At 42.5% G+C, this 17213-nt stretch overlaps 1 protein-coding gene across 2 annotated transcripts; it reads right to left on the bottom strand.

The window, feature by feature from the left end:
* Positions 1-109: 109 nt before the first annotated feature.
* On the bottom strand, positions 110-5983 carry SMIM8 (small integral membrane protein 8). Of its 2 annotated transcripts, XM_060236828.1 has the most exons (4): positions 5905-5935; positions 4620-5159; positions 1349-1490; positions 110-471 (listed from the first exon to the last, which is right to left on the bottom strand). In XM_060236828.1, exons 2-4 carry the CDS (start codon positions 4622-4624, stop codon positions 313-315), a joined length of 306 nt encoding a protein of 101 aa, XP_060092811.1. In that variant the 5' UTR covers positions 4625-5159; positions 5905-5935; the 3' UTR covers positions 110-312. The 2 variants fall into 2 exon arrangements, with proteins under 2 accessions (XP_060092811.1, XP_060092821.1); XM_060236838.1 differs by lacking the exon at positions 4620-5159 and having other exon boundaries at positions 5905-5983.
* Positions 5984-17213: the final 11230 nt, after the last annotated feature.

The following is a 17213-nucleotide window of genomic DNA, read 5'->3' as shown; positions in this document are numbered from 1 at the left end:
TTTGCTAACTAAAATAAATGACAACATTGTTCATTTTTTAAATTGCTAGAAGAAATTTTAAATGCTCATCATTATGATGTTTATAACACAGTAAATTACACACACACACTTAATAATGCTGGCATTTATTCACAGTATTTACAGGCAATAACATTTTATACCTGTTGATTAAAAGTGGATTACATTCCAAAAGATACATTATTGTACTGAAAAAAGCTGATGCTCCAGAGCCTGAAAAAAATTCAGGAAGCTGCATCCAGTTATTTGTCTCCTCTTCTACAATGATTCATACACACTATTGTGTTAACTTCTTTAGTCCCATTTCGAAGTCTTCCGCCTTGTGTGTCTGTTTCCCTCACTGTCGATGGCTTCATAGATGTCCTTTTTATTCTCTTGTTGGGCGTGCAAGTACCCAATGTAGGCTACGCAAAGTGTAATTGTTATAAGCCCCAAAGCCATAACAGGTTTGTTCTGTGAAGAAAACAAAACATTACATACCTGCTTTTTAATCTAAAATATTTCATTTAATCCATGTAACATACCCAAAACATTCTTACCTACAAAGACAAATATTAAATAAAAAGCCCTGAGTCTGAATAGCTGTTTCAAGGACCATAACAATAAATATATATTTTTATCCACTTCTGCTTTGAATTTGACCGAGAAAGAGGAGTTCAAAAGAATTAACCTGCTTCACCTCTTTTTGATTTTTATGTAACTAAGAATGCCATCTCATTTTTGTCATGTTTATATCTTAAATTCTTGACATAGATTATGAAGCCCTTAGAGATGGAAATGTTTGCATTTGAGAAAACTCACTGTGATGATGAGTATATATATATTTTTATTTATATACTCATTCGAAAATATTTTGTATTTTATATTTATATTCCCACTATCTAATAAAATGATAAAGTGGAATATATAAATCTAATAAATAACACTGGTGGACACTTTACCTTTCTTAATTTTGCAGCTTACAAGTGGCAGGGTACATAAGAAATTTCAACCACAATCCAACAAAGAATTAGGCATACTGAAACCTACTGATTTCAGTCTATAGTTACTGAGGTGTGGATTTCTCCACCAGAAGTATACATATGATACTTACCTATTTTATACCACATTAATCTCAAGTGTGCTTTTATTGAAATATTTTGTCTGTTTCTGAAATATAGCATGTGGTTCTCATTAGAATGGTATCTGCTTACATATTTTCATCCAAAACAGAAGTAGCTTGCGAATTTTAAAAAAATTGAGCAACCTATAATGAAATTTAACGTAAAGAATATAAAAACCAGATCAGTATGACTCATTAAATGCGCAGATTTCTAAACAATCAACTTACAGGTTTAATGAAAAGTTCTGGGTTCACAGCACGAAACAGGGTAGTGGTCCGGACACTTCGCAGGCCTGGAACTCGATACTCTTTCTCCTTGGATGCTTCATGTTGTAAATCTGGAGGCGGAGATGCTGAGGACATTCTCTTGCTGTGTAAAACATTTAAATTAAATTGGGGTATACTTTAGGGCGTTGTTGGAAATAATGTTGTACAAAGGAAATATTTATATAGATATATAATGACAATGTGAAAGTGGAAAGTGAACAACCAGTGAAATTAAGAAAACAACTGGATATAAATGAATGTGAACATATTGGAGGTAATTTTTCAGGGAAATATCAAATACCTGGTCTGAAGAAGGAAGAGTCATATGTTTTGTGCAATCATAGAAAGAATATGTATTATTCCTGTATTATTCCTTTGCAAGTTTCACCCACATAGCCACCCACCCTCAACTCAAGACGGTGAACTGATGTTTAAATAAGGAAAATTAATGTAGAACAGGAATGTCAAATGTCTGGCCCACAGGCCCAATACAGCCTGTAGAGGTGTCAAATCCATCTCCCCAAGCAACCCCCTTCTCCTGCCTCCTTTCCAGAGATGCAGCTGCAGCTGCACCTTACCTTACTTTCCCCTCAGCTCCTTCCATGGCTCTGTTTCCTGTTCCTATTTCCTGCCTCTTTCCTCCCTTGCTCTCTCTCACACAGGTACAGGGAGAGTTCCATGGCTGCTTTGCGTGGGAGAGATACAAAGATAAGCCTCTCTCCCCCTCTGCCCCTTTCTTTTCCCTTATTTCTTTGCCTTTCTCTCTCTCCCTGTGCCTCTAGCCCCTTCCCTCTCCTTTCTCTGTGCCTCTCTGCCCCTTTCTCTGGGCCTCTCTCTCTTTCTGCCTCTCTCTCCTTGTCCCCTTTCTCTGCCTCTCTGCCCCGTCTCTTTGAGGAGGAGCTGGAAAGGTTAACAGACCTGGAAGAGTTGCCAGCCAGTTCCTCAGCTGAACAAACAGCAGCTGGCCCATCAATCACTCTCCAGGCACCAGTGTCAGCTGTTGATGATCAATCTCCTCCAAGCTCTCCTCCTCCCATCTCAAGAGTTTGAAGCAGGCTCCAGAAAGAACTTTCAGAGTGAAGACATGAGGCACGCCGATGCTTCAGATCTCTCAGCCCTTAGTTCTAGCAGAGTCACTGCCACCCAGGGAGCAGGCTGATTGAGACTCCTGGTAACCTTGTGGAAGCAAAAACTCTGTTCTCTGGCTTGCATACATGCTCCTTCCTGATCCTGACCTGCTTAATTTCCTTGACCTTTTGGCTTTTGGACATTGACTTCTGATTCTGCATTGGTGACTTGGCTCCTGCTTGACATCCTGGACTTTGACCTTGGACTGGCTTTGGACTCCTGCCTGCCTGCACCCTGAGAACGTGACACCCTCTCTCTTTGCCTCTCTTTCTCTGGCCCTCTGTGTCTGTCCCTGTCTCTTTGCCTATCTCTCTCTCTCTCTGCCCCTTTCTCTGTGCCTTTGTCTCCCTCTCTCTGTCCCTTTCTCTGTGCCTCTCTTCTGGCCTCTGTTTGCCTCTCTGCCCCTGTCTCTCTTTCTCTGCCCCTCTCTCTGCGTCTGTCCCTGTCTCTTTGCCTTTCCCTCTCTGCTCCTCTCTGTCTTTGGCTCTCTCTGTCTGCCTCTCTGCTCCTCTTTCTTTGCCTCTCTCTCTCTCTGTCCCCCTCTCTGCCCATTTGCCCCCTTCCCTCTCTATCTGTTTGTTTCTCTGCCCCTTTCTTTGCCTCTCTCTGTCTTGGATTGGCCCTTATATCTTGGAGAGTGATTTCAGATGTCAAATGATAATGGTATACATTGGTAAGGAGACAGAAAAACTAGCTCTCAGTTCAGGAGGATGCATTGTCTTGAGCATCATTATCAACTGCAATTCAGCAGCCCCTCTTTCTAATCTCCCTTTTCAAGAGCACTGCCACTCTTAGGTCAGAATACTGTTGTTTCTAATGTCAAACTTATGCCCATTTATTCTTTGCATCCTCCTGGATGGAACTGAGATCCAGGTTTCCTGTCTTGTTACCAATGCTGCCATCACCATCCCTACTACCACTCTGCATATCACACCTAATCCAATCAAGCCTGCTATTATCATTCACCTGCTGTTGCCATTCAACATCTGAAATCACCTTTATAAAGTTTATATCTCTGGTACCTTGTGTTACATTTTATGGCATGCATAGCCTGGGCCAACAAAGTGACATTTCTGTCAGATCCGGCCCTCATAACAAATGAGTTTGACATCCCTGAATGCTGTTTGTTTTGCTATTTGGAGGGAGGTAAGAGGTAAACTTGTAACAAAAACACAACCAGGCTGTACATATGTTATACTCTTCTCTAGCTTTTGCCAATTTCCTAGAGCCTCTTTAATAGGACTAAATGACTGGGCTCAAACAGGCAGTTTAAGCTGCCCCAGGGACAAGCACACCAAAAAAGCGCATCCAAATGTGCACATCTGCCTGCCATACCATTCCCACCTCACCTGGAGCCAGCTCAAAAAGGTACCACTTGCTCCAAGGCGCCTCTTCAGCCGTCTGGACAGCCGGGAAGCGCCAAAAGTGGTGGAAGGTACACATGAGTGCTCTGGACATTCCCCGGGGTGCCTGCAGCCCATCCCTGCTCCACAGGCCATCTGGACGCTCTGGGGCACTCCAGTTTCCACCTGCTCACTTCCAGGTCAGCATGCTGCCACCCTGAGCTGGTGATCTGGACTCAGCCAATATGTGGAAATGGTCAGGTGTAGCTTTTCATAACATGGAGAAAAACAGCATCCCATTAGAGGTCTTTCTCCCCCTCCCAGGGGGTTGTTAACCCTACTCTTTCCCCACCCCCTTCACACAAATTCAGTGAGACTTCTTTCTTAGTGCAGTTATTTAAAAAAAAAATTAAGAAAACAGGAGGAGGGAACACCAGTGAACATATTTCTTTCAATTGGTATTGAATCACAGAAGGTAAGAATGGCTTAGAATACAAAGTAAGTTAGTGAATACTAGTCACAAAACAGCCCTGTTAATTATAGGAAAGTGCCAAACATTCTCAGTTTAAATTCCACAGAGTTCAGAATTCGCAGTAACTGCGAAGGGCAACCTAAATCCTATAAACCTGGAACTTCCATGCTAGACACTCTTCCTTTTAGGCACCTAAATGAACTTAACAGCCTTACAACGTATCTTTGTGTGAACACACTGCTAAACTGACTGAATCCAATGTGCTTCTCCCTAAAGATGCAAGGAATACCTCATGTTTAGACTAGACGTCTAACGGCGTATGCATTCACACTGGCCATCACAGGATCACGAACGCCTCCCCACACATTGTAACGTATCCTAGATTGAAAATATGACCGCCGGAAGCATTGCAACCTGATTAACGCAAATGTGGGATGTTCCAGGTTGATGAATGCAGAATAGGGCGGAGGGGAGCGGGAGTAACTAGTGTGGGGGTGGTTATTTTTGACACATGCACACCCCAAACAAGAACTAAAGGTAAGGACAGACAGTCGGGGATTTTAATCTGTAGGCAGACACGACTCTGAATGTGAGTTTGCAAAAGGCGCCTCGCTCTCCAACTCACCTCTCTACCAAACTAGGCTAAGCAGTCGCCAACGTTCCAATTAAACCGTGAGCAGAACAGGAGAGAGAACTTCTGAGTCAACGTCGCCTGCTGCGTGACAGTCCATAAAGGAGCGACAGGGATCGCGTGCGCCCCCTGCAGTTTGGAGGCTTCGGTACAATTATAACATTTCCAGACTTAATTCTAAGCGGGTAAACGGCGTAGCTGCGGAACAAAAATTTTCCAGCATCGGTTATAGTTCACTTTATTAAGTGCATTAGTCTAGAAGTGTTGCAGCAAAAATAAATAAAGAGTCTTTGCTCCGTAAAGACTGGTGGAATTTATGCTGGAGTAACGTTTCTCTTGAAAAAATAGAATGTAATATAGTAAAAACAAATAGGAGTTAAGGTGCTTCAAAGACTATCACATCATATTCCAACGTAAATTTATAAATGTGTTTTTCTGCATTACTTTCTATCTAAGGAAATTAAGTTATCTTTCTATCAAGGGATATTAAGTTATCACCAATTACTGGTATTGTGATATTTTCTGGTTTACCTTCAGGATTGCTGAATTTTACCAAGTTGCATCTCGCCTTGTATTTAACAGTCCATTGACTCTATTGTTGAAAATTTTCCTATTAGCTAATACACAACATACTCAGGGAGACCCCAAACCCACATGTACAAAGTGGCTTTAGCCACCCCCCCCCTCCCCAAAAAAACATTCCAGCACAGAAACTTGTTAGCCTTTACAGTGCCACAAGACTCCTGTTTATTTTTGCGATAACAGATAGACATGGCTATTTCTCTGGAATTATTTCTATTTGGATTTTTTTAAAAAAACCACTTTCCATTCAAGCCAGGATTCGATCAGTGAAATATTTCGACTGATGTTTGTGGTGGGAAAAATGTCCAAAAATAGCTGTACTTATGTGATCTGCCCACACAGTGAGCGTTTTCGCACTGACCTTACTCGGGAGTGACGCCCCTCTTCACCGCGCAGCGTCTGCGTGGATTTTGCACTAATTGCTCCGCAGAACCCGGAAGAGCCGCAAAGTCCCGCGGCTTTTGCGTCGCAAATGTAAACTGGTTTTTGGCCTAACCCAGTTACTTCAAAGTTTCTCCCGTTGCCTTCCAATGGATTTACTTACTGTGATCCTGTGGACAAGAAGATGTTTGTTTTATTTCTATATTTTAGGTGTTTCAATAAACAACAGACATGTTTTTCTTTTAACCTTGCACTTTTATCAGAGCCGGATCTAGGAGGGGCAGAGGGGGGTGCTGATGGAGGGGGATGCCAAATTGGGTATGGAGTCCATTGTATTATATGGAATCATAAGACAGAACGGCCCATAAGAGGGTCTCATCTTTTAAATTTTGCCCCCCCCCCACTCAAAAAACATGTAGATCTGGTCCTGACTTTTATGAGTGGCCAGGGCATGCTAGTGCAGAGTAAATCCTTACTTTCCATTGTAGAAGGGGGATTTGAATTTGGGTCTTCCAGATCCTAGCCCAGGGTTGGCCAAACTTGCTTAACATAAGAGCCAGATAGAATAAACATCAGATGTTTGAGAGCCACAAGACATGAACATCAGATGTTTGAAAACTACAAGGAAGGAAGGAAGGAAGGAAGGAAGGAAGGAAGGAAGGAAGGAAGGAAGGAAGGAAGGAAGGAAGGAAGGAAGGAAGGCAAATAGATGGGGGAGGTGGAAAGCAAGCAACTTTAACTTTAAATGCATTCTCCAAACTGCCAGCTGGCTTGGCTTGATGAAGCGATTTAAAGAGAGAAATGCCTTCTCCAAGCTGGCTGACAGGGTGGTGGGGGCTTCAAGAGCCACATAATATGTGTGGAAGAGCCACAGTTTGGCCACCCCTGTCCTAGCCTGGTAATCTAACCACTACCTGGAGAGCCAGTTTGGTGTGGTGTGGAGAGCCAGTTTGGTGTAGTGGTTAAGTGTGCGGACTCTTATCTGGGAGAACCGGGTTTGATTCCCCACTCCTCCACTTGCACCTGCTAACATGGCCTTGGGTCAGCCATAGCTCTGGCCATAGCTCTGGCCTTGGGTCAGCCATAGCTCTGGCAGAGGTTGTCCTTGAAAGGGCAGCTGCTGTGAGAGCCCTCTCCAGCCCCACCCACCTCACAGGGTGTCTGTTGTGGGGGAGGAAGGTAAAGGAGATTGTGAGCCGCTCTGAGACTCTTCGGAGTGGAGGGCGGGATATAAATCCAATATCTTCTTCTTCTACCTCCAGGAGTTGCCATTCCACACCCAGGAATCCTTCTACTGTTAGGGAATGCCATTCTAGCTTTGTGAGCCATAGCCCCAGTCCTAGGCTGTGTGTACTCATTTCTTTTTTCTCTTCCCCACAGTTTCTTCCTACCAATATGTTATTCTGTGCCAGTGATCTATTCCATTACTTTTCATAATCAATTCCTTATGTTATTGGTAATATTGCTGTACATTCACATGCTTCAGTGGAGCCAAGTCATATCAATTGGTGTTTCTGATAGCTCTTATAGTTTCCAGGTAACATCTTTGTCTTTTCCTCTTTTTTTAGTATATGTCATGCTGGGAGTGCTTTTGAGATTGTTTTATGGATTGCTCTAGACTAGCTTGCACAATGTTATGAGGTGAAATACTGTGCTTTCAGGCAGTTCCTGTGAAACTATGTGGGCAAATGAAACCCCACAGACTAAGGCACTCTGCAAACCCCAGGTGGCTTTTATGAATTCCAACCCTTGAACAAGAAGAAGAGTTGGTTTTGTACCCTGCTCTTCACTTCCCTTTCTCTCCCCACAACAGACACCCTGTGAGGTAAGGTGGGGCTGAGAGAGCTCTGAGAGAACTGTGACTGGTCCAAGGTCACTCAGCGGGCTGCATGCCACTCTTAACCACTACACCACAGCTGACAGAGCCCTAAGCCGCCTCCTGGCAGTTGACCTGAAGGACTGAAAGGATTATGCCACAATCATTTATGTTCTTTCCTGATTCTCAGGTGGACTTTGTGTCACCATATTAGAAAGGATCAGCTGCTGTGGTCTCAGGCACAATCAAGGCTTAGGCTGAAGAACTAAATTGTTAGCCTGTGCTTATGTCAGCCCGTCCTGTATTCTTTACTTAGGAGAATATTTAGGGTAGGTTTAACAATCAGTTTCTCTCAACTGGAAGAGACCTTTACTCATCTGACAGATGTTTTGACTTATTTTCTATGGAACTTTTCTAATATCCAAATATCCTGAATTCTTGGCCTCCCTTCTGAATCAATAGTGTTATTAATTGAAAGAGATCATGGTTGAACTGCCTGATCCCCTTTTAAATAGAAGACAATTTGCCAGCCGCTGTATGTAACTTGGATGTTTTTCAAATGTGCGCATATCAGAGAGTGGAAAATACCAAGAAACAAGTTTGGAACTAGAGGATTAATGGGACATCTGTGTTTTGTGTCAATAGTGAACACACAGCATGTCATCTGTTGCACTAAAAGCTACTATTGTGGAAACAGCTTTTTTGATAGATTGATATAAAATCATACACATAACCAGCCCTGTAGCCAGAAATTCTTTGTGGGGGGCATTGGGGGTGCAGCTAATTTTAATTTAATCACCCACCCCACTTCAGTCTTCCCCAATCTTAAACTCCTTACCCCAGGCCCAGCGATCCCTAGGTCCCAAGACACCTCCATACTCTGGATGTGTGAATGTTTTTGCCTCTTCTTGGGCAACATGAGGGGCAGAGAGGAGGTGGGCGCACAGGCTCATAACCCTGCCACAGCCTGCCCAGCTGCCACCCCCTCCAGCAGTCAGCTGACCTGTACCAGATGCAACACTCACCCTCCTCTTCCCCCAACAGATGACCTATCAATACAGTGTGGGTCCTCTGCCAGGGGGCATTTGATACAGTAAAGTTTTGGAAGGCTCATCTCATAATTGTCTCTCTCTGTGAAAATCACTCTCTGTGTTTCCTTTCAGGTCTTCCTGTGACTTCCTGTCAAGTGCCCCATAATTTGAGAATCTACAGCTTAGAAAACTGCAATGGAAAGGATTGTCCTGTTGTTCCCTCAGGCTGTTGAAAACCACCACAGGTCACCAGACAAAAAATGATTCCTTGGCATCTCTTCATACAAGCACACTTATTTATATTTATATTCCACCATTTGCATTTATATTCCACCATTCTTGTGTAGCACTCAGGACAATAGACATAAGAAAAGCCCTGCTGGATCACACCACTTGTCCATAGTCCAGCATTATGTTACACACTATGGGCAACCAGAATAAAGGTCAAGGCCCTCCCATGATGTTGCCTCATAGCACAGGATTTCTGAGGTTTACTATCCAGCTGTGGAGGTTCCCTTTGCTCATCATAACTATAGCAATTGATGGAATTAAGCAGAGTCAAGTAACACCTTTAAGACCAACAAAGCTTTTTTCCCCAGAATGCAAGCTTTCATGGTGCTGTAAGCACACTTCATCAGACAGTAGGATGGAATGGCAAGCAGTCTTAAAGGTGCTACTTGACTCTGCTTTGTTCTACTGCCTCAGACCAACATGGCTGCGAACCTTGATCTATCTACATTGATGGAACTATTCTTCATGAATCAATCTAATTTCCTTTTATGCTCATGGCCATTACTACATCCACTGGCACTGGCAGTGAATTCCACAATTTAATTACTCTTTTCATAAGGGAGTATCCCCCATTTTATACTCACAGCCACCCTTTGAGGTGGATAGGGTGAGGGATAGTGACTGATCCAAGGTCCACCTTCCCTTCCCCTCAGTACCTAGGTAACTACATTCATACAGCATGCCTGTGACACTCTGGCTGGTTCTCTGGGCCCTCAGAGTTCTCAGGACTCCTGAATTTTGTTCCCCTCATCACTCTCATTGGTTGCCAGCTGCTCCTGACTCCAGATCCTCTTTGAATGCTGGTTAAAGAGCTTTTTCCAGACTACCCAGCTTCCACTGCAGTGGGTTTTTGCACTGGCATGATGGAAGATTAGGGCAAATGATATAAAAATGTATACAATAAAATTGTTTTCAAAATGAAAATCCCCATAGGAAGAAGGGATTTTGCAAATTAAATTATTTAGAGGTATGATTTCCCCAGACTTTTTCACAGAGATAAAAATATTTGTACCTTCATTCCACTGAGATATGTAAAACTTAATTTTAGTTTATTTAAAATCTGTGTATGTGGGAGAGAGCTGTTTCTGCATATATGATTTTGAGCTCTTTCTGCATAAGGGATGGTTTCTGTTTTTTACCTACTAAATTTATTTGTCCTGTCAGTCTTAGAAGACCTTTGACTATTTTTCCATTGTATTTCTACATTATTAAGGACTTTTATGTAAAAATGATACAGCTGTATCTATGAATGATGAGATCTAGATGATGTTAAAAATAACTGTGATGACTACTTACCTTTTCATAAGATCCTATCAGAAGTAAAAGCCTGCTGTTTCCATTCTACCATATGTTGTGAGAAGCAGGTGGATTAAATTGCCTGGCCTTGCCTTTGTCAACAAAGATTAAAGTAATTGTTCACCTTAGAATACTGAACAAACAAATAAATGAATCATTTCATCTGGATAGAACGTGGAAGAGAAACAGGGTTTTCTTCCATTCATACTCAAACAATGCAGCCATGTAGTAAGTGTACCCTAAAGCCAAGCACCTTTCCCAGAGCAGATTTCTGCAAAACATGGGAGGGTGAATACAAGAGATAGACACTTTTAATTGTTCTCAGCAACAAAAAATTAATGCAATATGAATACAGCCACCAGGACCAGATCTAGGGGGGGATCAGAGGGGGGTGCTTGCCCTGGGCACTGATGGAGGGGGGGGGGCGCCAAATTGGGTATGGAGTCCATTGTATTCTATGAAACATAAGATAGAATGGCCCATAAGGGGGCACCATTTTTTTTTAATTTTGCCCCCTCTCAAAAAACATGTAGATCTGGTCCTGATAGCCACTAGGAAAGCATATATGCTGGCAAGTGAAACTGACCCAACTCAAGGCCCACCTGTGGCAGTCACCAGCACCCACCTCTGAGGGGACCTTACTTTAAACAGCCATATGAAGATTAAAACCTCTTTGACTGAAGTAAAGTAACCGACTAAACCACAGTGCTACTTGATGGCTGAATGTTCCCTCACAATATTCAGTCTTTACTGGTACAGCCCTAAATCTCTAAGGAAGACACTGAAGATTGTTTGTTTGTACCAGATTGAAAGTGAAACCCTGTATTTCCCAGACAATAAGCAGTCAATTTATTCATTAAAACTTTTATTAAAAATAATCTGATGCATCTGATTAAACAAAATAGATACACAGAACACTGGAATAGCCCATAGAAATCAATAATATATAAGGATACATGTTCCTATACTGACTTTTAGAGGAAAAGGGGAAAGTTGCCCCAAAGGGAAAATCATATTTCACTGAATCCCAAATTTTAGAGATTCAGAGATTACAGAGTGTGACTATTTTATACAAAAGCTTCTACATAGACCCAGACATGCCTCACTAAACTTTCTGATAATGCACTTGGTATGATGTGTAAGACATCTCTGAGCATCCCAAAGAATAATTGTTTCAAGCTCTGTTCCGTTTAGATAGCTCAAGATGGGTAGCCAACATGATAATCTGTCTGTAGCAGCAGAAAAGAGCAAGAATCCAGCAGCACCTTAAAGACTTAACACAATCTGTGGCAGGGTAGGAGCTTTCATGAGTCACTGCTCGCTTCTTCAGATGCGTGAATCTGAAGTGTCTCACTTATTCCTATTATAGAAACAAAATCCCCACCTGAAAACAGGATAGAAGGGGGAACACTCAGCCATGACAGTGGAAAACTGACCAGTTGCCAACCCTATTGGCCAGTCCTACATCTCAGGGTTTGCACAGGAGCCAGTATTTGCACCATGAGATACAAAGCTTTAATATGAAAGCTATGAAAAAAATCTGTATATGAGTAAGATCGGAAATTTTGAAAATGTAGCACCGAATTCGATCGTCTGAAATTGTTGGTTTTAGATGGTTCTAAGGGAATTTTAAGGAAATTGTATAACGTTGTAGATTATTGTTTTATTATGTAATCTTTGTATTTTATATTATGTTGTGAGCCGCCCTGAGCCTGCTTCGGCGGGGAGGGCGGGGTATAAATTAAATGTTATTATAATATTATTATTATTATTAATAGCTAGCTGGATGTGTACACTGTACACCAAAACTCTGGATTGTTTATCTTCTCTAGGTCTGGGAAACTCATTTCTATGACAATCTCCACATAATTTCTGTTTGTCTCATATCTATTTACACTGGATCTCATAGCAGTGAGCCAGTCTTGAGATACCTAGATACAGAAAAATAAAACAGGAATCCAGAAGTGATTGAATTCTCAAGGTAAATGATGCAGATAGGAATAACTTCATTTTGTAGTGTATAAAAACAAGCAATCTTCTGGCAGTTTAAAGATTAACACGGGTACTGTGGCATAAACTGTGTGGCCCCCTATTTTATTTGTCAAGTCTAATTCTTGCCATGTTCCTCCCCAGTGGTATTTTCCTTTCCATAGCTGTGATAAGAACTATATTGTGTCAGTGCTCATATCACATTGGTGCCTGATGCTGGAAGATGTATATCCATAGCACCAGGGTTCATAAATTTATCTGGTAACTTACCACTTCAAATATTTATGACCTTAACATTTGGCTTATGCCTGTATCAAATGCCTTAGGTGTTTAGTTAATGAAGCCCAGTGGCAAAAGTTAACTGCCTCACTGCTATTCCTCTCCACAAATGTTTCTTACAGGAAGCCTGGTCCCATTCAGTAGCCCCAATCACTTTTTAAAAGGAAGAAATTAGACATGAGCTGAATTTAGTGATAGTCTCTGGCTTGCCTTCTAATTAAAAGCTCCATTCTAAGCATGGTGTACTGGGAACACTGCAGTTCTCATTATACTGGGGCAGTATACATAATATACATGTATACATCAGAGTCATATTGCAGTCACCTTTGCTACAGCTAGATAGTCCATTGCCTCAGGGGGGAAGAATAGCACAAAGGAGCTACCTGCCCCATGCCATTTTGAAGGTGGCACTTAACTCTGCCCCTTGTAGCGATAGCTGTGGATGGAGCATCCAAAGTTCTCCCTTGGACATTCTGAGTAAAGAGCAAAGCACAATAACACCATGTTGTGGTTGGAATTGCCATAATACTATGAGGATGTTCCCAATAAAGCTAGAATTTTCCTGCATTCTCTGTGGGGGGAAATCCCTGGGTGGAAGCACTGTTGATTTTCAGTCTCCCCCATGTTTCACTAGTGTTGCTAATCTTTTAAAATTTAATAGTTTATAATGTTAACTTTAATTTTTTAAAATTAGTTTTATTATTGTTTTAATTGTTTTGCATAAGCCTTTTCAAGAGCCTTCTAGAAGCAAATATAAACAAATATAAAACACGAGTAGAACAAAATAGGAGTCAAGTGGCACCTTTAAGACCAACTTAGTTTTATTCAGAACATAAGCTTTTGTGTGCTCTCTAAGCACACTTCATCAGACGAAGAATCCGGTACAGTGAGCAAAGCCACACATAGCTGGTAGTCAGTGGCTCAGCATGCAAACTGGTACAAATTTAAGACCCAATGACAGTATAGTAAAATTATCTGGTAGGGAGTGGTTTAGAATGCAAAATGGTACAAATTTAAGATTAAATGACAGAATAGTAAAATTAACAAATTGAGCAAACCTTTGATCTGAGTAGCATGAGTATGCAAAAGCAATAAAACAGTAACATGTCAAAATGTGAGAATGTCTATTAATGACTATATTGTATTAAGCTTGGGTCAAAAGGAAGGTATTTATATATCAGAAGATTTCCCATCCAACTAATTTACCTTTTAACATGTAACATACATATAGTTTGCCATTAGGAGAAAAATACATTAAAATTAGTGGGAGATGGGTTCAGTATATGTAATGAAATAAACAGCCAATATCCCTGTTTGAGTATGTCAATACAGCTAAAAGAGAAGTACATTGGATAGTGATGTTCTTGTCCACCTAATTTACTTTTTAATATGTAAACATCATTCTAGTTTGCCATAGAAAAAAAAGAATACGATAAGATATAGTGAAAATGGGTTAAGTATATGCAATGAGATAAACAGCCAATATCCCTATTTTGAGTATGTCAATACAAAAAATCATTCTAATACACTATTCTAAAAGAGAAATACATTGGAATACTGTGGATGTATAACTTACTCAGTGAGAGTGAGAGCTGACTACTTGGGTCTAAAAACATGAGTGATACAGCAATCACCTTGGCTGCAGATTGTTATGGAGTCATTTGCTATCTCCAGATGGTATTCCCATTTCCCTTTTCTGTTTAAAGTTTTTTTGTAGGGTTGCCAACTTCATGTTGGAACATTCTTGGAGATTTTGGGGGTGGGGAGTGGAGACTGGGGAAGTCCAGTTATTGTGCTATAACTGGCCATCTAAAAGTTAAAGAGGAAGGGGCTGTATCCCAAGGACCTCCAGCAGAGTGATACGCACAGAACAGGCCTCTCCAGCAGCAATTCACTGAGCCCACCTATTCCTGAAAGAGGCAACCTGGGGTCTGAGGGTCTGATCCTCCAGTGAGATGGAGCAATTGGTGGAAACTACTTTTTGTCCCTACTGTTCCACTACTGAAGTGGTACTCTAAGATCCTACCCATATTCTTCCACGGTTGTAAATTTGGAAGAAAATCTGTTACTAAAAAAAGAATGCTTCAGCTGAAACCCACTGGTTTTCTGGTTTGCAAGCCATTTTGAGATGTCAGTGCATATTTCAGTGGGGAAAATCTAAACAATGTGATCTGCGTTAAAAAAGACAATGATTCAAGGTTATATTGCCTTGGGAGCTGGATGGGCTTAAATTTGGAATCCTGCAGTCAATAGAGTCTGTGTTATATGTGCCCTCACTTTCTGAAACAAAGATAAAGGACTGCTAGGGAATGGAATGAGGCCTTTTCTATTGCTTTTGTGGCACCTTGACTCTGGAACTTCCACTGTGGTGGAGGTGTCCAGCTGCCATAGCAAAAGCAGCACTGCTGGTCTGTTCCCTGTGGACATTCCCCAGGAAAATAACCACACACACTCCTCCGCAAGGCCCAGATAACATACCAAGTATGCTGAAACCCACAGCAGTCCTAGCAGCAATGATGGCTGATGATGCCCTGTGAGTGGCTCACACAGCCAATCACTCTCCTGTCACCAAAGTGCAACACAGTGCACTCTAAGTGTTCATGGCAAAGACCTTTGAGATAAGAGTCCTGTGCCACACACTGAACTGTGGGGGTGTTGCAGCTGGGTTTATTTATTTTATTCCATTTGTATCCCACCCTCCTTGCCTAGGCGGGCTCAGGGCGGCTCACGTAGACATGCATATGCATGAGTAAACACAGTAATACATTAAAACCATACATAGAATAATATAAAAACATAAAATACACAAAATATTTCAGTGCTATAATCTTAGTTTTCAATTCTCTGCAAACTGATCTTAAATTGTCTTCTCCGCAGTTGCTGTACAGCGGATTACAAGGGATGATGCATAAATTACCTAGGACTGTAGTGGCCAGCAGTCTAGTTTACAAATGCCTGTTGGAAGAGTGCCGTCTTACAGGCCCTGCAAAACTGCATGAGCTCTCGCAGGGCCCTGACCTCTTCTGGTAACTCATTCCACCAGCGTGGAGCCACTACAGAGAAAGCTCTGGCTCTAGTTGTCATGAGCCTGGCCTCCTTCGGGCCAGGGATTGTAAGTAGATTTTGTGATCCAGACTGAAGTGCTCTCCGGGGAACATATGGGGAAAGGCGGTCCCTAAGGTATGCAGCCCCTTGGCCATATAGAGCCTTAAAGGTGAGAACTAACACCTTGAAACGAACCCAGTATGCAATAGGCAACCAGTGCAGTGCTTTCAGCACAGGCTGAATGTGTTCCTGTAAAGGAAGGCCCATTAACAACCTGGCTGCTGTGTTCTGCACTAGTTGAAGTTTCCGGGTTTGAGACAAGGGCAGCCCCATGTAGAGGGCATTGCAGTAATCCAGTCTTGAGGTGACCATGGTGTGGATCACTGTCGCTAAGTTGCTGTGTTCGAGGTAGGGGACCAACTGCCTTATCAGCTGCAGACAATAGAAGGCTGATCTGGCAGTGGCTGCCACCTGGGCCTCCATATTTAAAGAGGGATCCAGGAGCACCCCTAAGCTTTTGACCTTGGGCACCAGTATAAGTGGTGCCCCATCAAAGGTTGGTAGTAAGACATCGGTTCCAAGACCGCCATGACTTAGGTACAGGAGTACTACTTAGGTACTACTTTTTGTCCCTACTGTTCCACTACTGAAGTGGTACTCTAAGATCCTATCCATATTCTTCCACGGTTGTAAATTTGGAAGAAAATCTGTTACTAAAAAAAGAATGCTTCAGCTGAAACCCACTGGTTTTCTGGTTTGCAAGCCATTTTGAGATGTCAGTCTTCGTCGGATTCAACTTCAGTCAACTCAGCCTGAGCCACCCTGCCACAGCTTGAAGCGCCATGGCCAGATCTTCTGGGGAGGAGTTGGACTGGCTGCCCATCAGTAGATAAAGCTGGGTGTCATCTGCATACTGATGATATTCCAGCCCAAGCCTCTGGGCAATCTGGGAAAGGGGGTGCATGTTGATGTTGAACAACATCGGGGATAGAACTGCCCCTTGTGGCACACCACACACAAGTGGGTGCCATTAAGACAGCTCCTCTCCTATCGCCACCCTTTGTCCCCGACCCTGAAGGAAAGAGGAGAGCCACTGTAAGGTCAACCCCCATATCCTAGCGTCGGCGAGGTGGCAGGTCAGTAACTGATGATCGGCCGACAGGTCTAAGAGTATCAGCACCGCTGAGCCACCTCTATTTATGCAGTGCTGGGTGCAGGGGAGAGAGCTTGGTTGCTGCTGGAGAGGGAGGGATCAGAGGCAGATGTAGTCGGTATCCTGTACTGCACCAGAGCTTTTGGGCAGGGCTGTGCCTTCAGAGGAGTGCTTGGCCTTTTCCATGGTACACTGGTTTTTGACAGCATAACTTTCTGTCAGTTTTGGGGGGTGTTCCTGGGCTCTGGCGGCTTAGGGAGCTGACTAACTCTGCGACTGTGCTATTTGAGTGCCTAGATCGAGCACAGCACTGCTGGGGCACACCATTGGCATATCTCGCTGCACTCCCCCGCCCCAATATTATTGTCAGTGTTTTAAATGTTCATTAC

The sequence above is a fragment of the Heteronotia binoei genome, chromosome 1, assembly GCF_032191835.1.
Source record: "Heteronotia binoei isolate CCM8104 ecotype False Entrance Well chromosome 1, APGP_CSIRO_Hbin_v1, whole genome shotgun sequence".
Classification (NCBI taxonomy): Eukaryota; Metazoa; Chordata; class Lepidosauria; order Squamata; family Gekkonidae; genus Heteronotia; species Heteronotia binoei.
This window is presented reverse-complemented; position numbering and strand designations above follow the sequence as displayed.

Bases quoted from the DNA above. Each gene is read 5' to 3' on its own strand.
- SMIM8 (XM_060236828.1), bottom strand. The intron at 472-1,348 runs GTAAGTTGATTG...TTTTCTTCACAG, and splicing joins CAGAACTTTTCATTAAACCT to AACAAACCTGTTATGGCTTT.